The sequence below is a fragment of the Octopus bimaculoides genome, chromosome 18 (genome assembly GCF_001194135.2).
Source record: "Octopus bimaculoides isolate UCB-OBI-ISO-001 chromosome 18, ASM119413v2, whole genome shotgun sequence".
NCBI lineage: Eukaryota > Metazoa > Mollusca > Cephalopoda > Octopoda > Octopodidae > Octopus > Octopus bimaculoides.
In genome coordinates, this window is record NC_068998.1 from 4,244,770 (window position 1) to 4,249,175 (window position 4,406).

General features: G+C 37.3%; 1 protein-coding gene across 1 annotated transcript in view; it reads right to left on the minus strand.

Annotated features, from left to right (window-relative positions):
- Positions 1-220: 220 nt before the first annotated feature.
- Positions 221-4,406, minus strand: part of LOC106881515 (uncharacterized) — a 14,756-nt gene continuing 10,570 nt past the window's right edge. The window contains exons 3-6 of the mRNA XM_014931931.2: positions 3,227-3,420; positions 2,148-2,339; positions 1,148-1,363; positions 221-504 (exon numbers count right to left, since the gene is read on the minus strand). Coding sequence (XP_014787417.1) covers positions 319-504; positions 1,148-1,363; positions 2,148-2,339; positions 3,227-3,420 — 788 coding nt within the window. The 3' untranslated portion in view covers positions 221-318. The remainder of the gene's footprint in view (positions 505-1,147; positions 1,364-2,147; positions 2,340-3,226; positions 3,421-4,406) is intronic.

Genomic DNA, 4,406 nt, shown 5'->3' on the forward strand with positions numbered 1-4,406 from the left:
TGGTGTTTCATCAGTCTTTATGTTCTGAGTTCAAATTCCGCCGAGGTCAACTTTGCCTTTCATTCTTTCGGGATCGATAAATTAAGTACCAGTTGCGTAACTGGGGTCGATCTAATCGACTGGACCCCTCCCCAAAAATTTCGGGCCTTGTGCCTAGAGTAGCAAAGACTAAACGAAGCAAATAAAAAAATATTAAAGATAAAAGACACACATACAAATATATCTCAGACCAAATGAAGACAGGCTCATTTGTTTTCACCTGGATGATTAATACTACGATTTATTCAGGTATTAACTGAAGTGGCCTTTATCTAAGGATTAACTGAATAGATCTTCAATGTCGGCCATAAGAGCATCCTGGGTCTTTTTCTTCAGATGTTCTATATATCTTTTGTTCGGATGGTATTTTATTGCATTGAATTTACCCATAACAATTGAAGTACCTGTCCGTTTCCATAAAAGTCGAACATATGTGCGGCGAACGAGCACCTTGATGACAAAAACCTGAAAAAAAAAAAAAAAAAGGAAAGAAAGTGATGTTAAAAAATGTATAGGCAAGATAAAAGCGTACAGGCGCTAAGTATTGTATTAGGCTACTCAGAATATATAGGCTACATAAAGTGTATTGGTGATGAGGAATTTATTAGTAATAAAATGTATATAGGCAATAAGAAAAATGTATAGCAATCATGTATGGAATAGACAATAAAGAATCTATAGGTTACACCGAATGTATACTCTTTTACACTTTTACTTGTTTCAGTCATTTGACTGTGGCCATGCTGGAGCACCGCCTTTAGTCGAGCAAATCGACCCCAGGACTTATTCTTTGGAGGCCTAGTACTTATTCTATCGGTCTCTTTTGCCGAACCGCTAAGTTACGGGGGCGTAAACACACCAGCATCGGTTGTCAAGCGATGTTGGGGGAACAAACACAGACATACAAACACACACACACACACACACACACACACACACACACACACACACACACACACACACACACACACACACACACATATATATACATATATACGACGGGCTTCTTTCAGTTTCCGTCTACCAAATCCACTCACAAGGCTTTGGTCAGCCCAAAGCTATAGTAGAAGACATTTGCCCAGTAAGAAACGCAAAGAGAAGTATTTACCTGAAAATAAGGACGATAGGCGTCTGGAAATCGTAGAATTGCCATATCCATCACCACGGCTGTTTGGGTGTCCCTCTCAAGGATCAGATGTTCTATATCATATTTAAATGCTTGTGTTGCTGCAACCAAAGCTATCTCTCTAATGTCTATTTTCGTCTCACGAAGTATCGTTGAATCTTGAATAAATCTGTAGAACCAGCTTTCGATATTGTTTACCTGTAAATAAAGATTTTGATTATTTTATATACAACCAACTACATCGACATGCAGGGTGCAGAAGAAAAAGCTCTCGTATTTTACCTTTTATTATTGTAAAACTACTGAAGTTAGACAGATAATTACAATGTCTTAATTGAAGTAATGGCTTAAGGCGGCGAGCTGGCAGAAACGTTAGCACGCCGGGTGAAATGCTGAGCGGTATTTCGTCAAATTCACCGCAGAAAATTATTTCGTGCAGAATTATGTCCGGTATTTGGCGCGCCAAAACGAAGACTTTTGAAATATAACTCCAAATGTAATTGGTAGAACTATATACACGTTCAATATCATGCGGACGTCTCGTGTATAGTTCTGCAAATTATATTGCAAAGGACGATCATACTGAAGAGTTGCAGACAATTATGTAAGTAATTACGTAAGTAGTTAATAAAGAAACCAGTCTATGATTAATTCTTTATATTTCGTATCTTTTCATTTGTCTTGCTCACTTACGTCCTGGTGTTTGCTGAATTTTCTTGAGAACAATCTTTTCTTAGTGGTCAGACCGTAGGTGGTCTTCTTCTAGCAAAAGGGATGTCCACTTAGTGATCATCCCTCGTATATGTATGTAATATATATATATATGTGTGTGTGTGTGTGTGTGTGTGTGTATGTGTGTGTGTACGTGTATGTGTGTGTGTGTGTGTGTGTGTGTGTGTGTTTGTGTATGTGCGTGTGTGTGGTTGTTTGTGTCTGGGTCTGTGTGCATGAATGTATAAACACAAATTTGTGAAATTCTCACCATTGTATAGTCGATGTCTTTGAATAATTTCGCGACATCATCTCTCTCGAACTTTATCATTCCTTCATGGAAGCCGTCCCGTGTGCTGTTAAACATTTTTAAATATGGAACTTCGTCAAAATAGTCCAGCAGTTCTTCCCAGCTTGAAACTTTCATATCTTTTATAGCTTTCATCACTCCGCTCACCATCATCTGAAAACAGAATATAAATAAGAAAAAGCATAAACAAATAGAATAAAAATTAAAAGTATAGAAAAAATTCGTCTTCTATTTGCTTTTACCATAAGAATGGGGCCATGCTGGAGCACTGCTTTGAACAAATAGACTCCAATACTTAATATATCGGTCTTTTTTTTTACCGAACCCTTAAGTTATGGGATGTAAACAAACCAGCACCGATTGTGGAAGGGTTGTGGGGACCAAACACATACAGACACAAAGGACCCCACACAGAGATATATACGTATATGCAACAGGCTTCTTTCAGTTTCCGTCTACCAAATCCCACACCGGATGTCAAGTGGTGAAAGACAAACACACACGCACACGCACACACGCACAATTACATACATACATAGAAGACTATTCAAAAAGAATGAACCGATTTCATTTCGCAATATTCTAATAAGGAAAAGCAATAGAAAACTCCAGCTAAATCACAAGTATTTACTCACAGTCAACTTTTATTTCCTGCCAATATTTCAATGTGTTCAATATGGCCACCACCTGCAGCATGGGCAACATCAATGCGATAAGAGAATCCCTCCCAGATGCGTATCAGAATATCACGATCCACTGGTACTTCTTTGGCCGTCTGGTTGAATGCTTTATCCAAGTTTTTCCATTTCCCTTCTACGTCAATATCTTCTGGAATCGCCTCAAGCAAAGCAAATTTATTCTTTAGTTCCGTAATGAACTTGATTTTGGTATGCTGATACGCGTCTGGATGCCAGGAAACTCTGAGCACTGCATGTGAGTCTCCATGTTTGTAACATTATATTATATTATATTATATTATATTGATATATATGTAAGTATATGTAAGTATGGATGGATGTATTCCGACTATCTGATCTTACCTGTAAATATTTATCCATTAGTTTTAACGATTCAAAAGTCAGGTTACCAAACGTAGCTGCTATTTCAAATCTCGGATTAATTTCCCTTGTTTCGCCGGATTTTTGCAAGACATTCGCTGGATCAATCACATGAAGATTTTGACGAATTCTCTTTAGTATTTGTTGGTTCTTAGTTCCCGCCACGTTCCCAGCATCTTAACATGAAGAAAAGAATTAAGAAAAACAAGACATAAGGAATACAAATACTTTGTAATATATGTATGTATGTATGTATGTATGTATGTAAGGCAAATGAAAAACGGAAGATGCACGGGATCTTTTTTAAAACGGGGGCCACATTTTTCATTAACGAAACACTTTGAAACTTGGAACACTGGTAGAATGTGTCATATAAAACATCTTTTTCTCTTAGTCTTCTTAAAAAAAAAAGAAATCCATAAGTTATTCCATGTTAAATTTGTCGTATTTCTGTAATTTCAACCAATCACTGACGTCCATTCAGCTGATATACATTAAGTGCCGACTACATAAACACACGATTCTGAAACAATTAACCCTAACCCTAAGGTTAGGGTTAAAGCAAATTTAAAATGAAAAAAGCAAATAAAACGAAGGTATGGAGATTAAATACGCTTTACATCGCTTAATCAGCCAAAGGAGTAAATATAAACAACTGAATACTTGTCAGTGATTGGTTGAAATTATCGAAATAAGACAATTTTTTACATGAAATAAATTCGAATACAAAAACATTTTTCTGTTCTATAACACAAAATAGATAAGTATACGAAGTTTGAAAGTCTTTCCGTACCAAAAACACTACGTAAAACATTAATGAAAAATGTGGCCCCCGTTTTAAAATAGATCCGATGCACGATGCTAGAATCTTTATAAATCACGACAAATGTTTCGGGTGGGACACTTAACAACTGGTTCAGGAGTATCCGGCAGGGTAGATGTATCTCATCCGGTGGTAAATAGATACAAAACGTAAAATAGCACATTTTATACGCGTAGGAGTGTCTGTGTGGTAAGAAGCTTGCTTCCCAACCACATGGTACCGGGTTCATTCCCACTGCGTGGCACCTTGCGCAAGTGTCTTCTACTATAGCTTCGGGGCCCACCAAAGCCTAGTGAGTGGATTTGGTAGACGGAAACCGAAAGAATCTCGTCGTATATA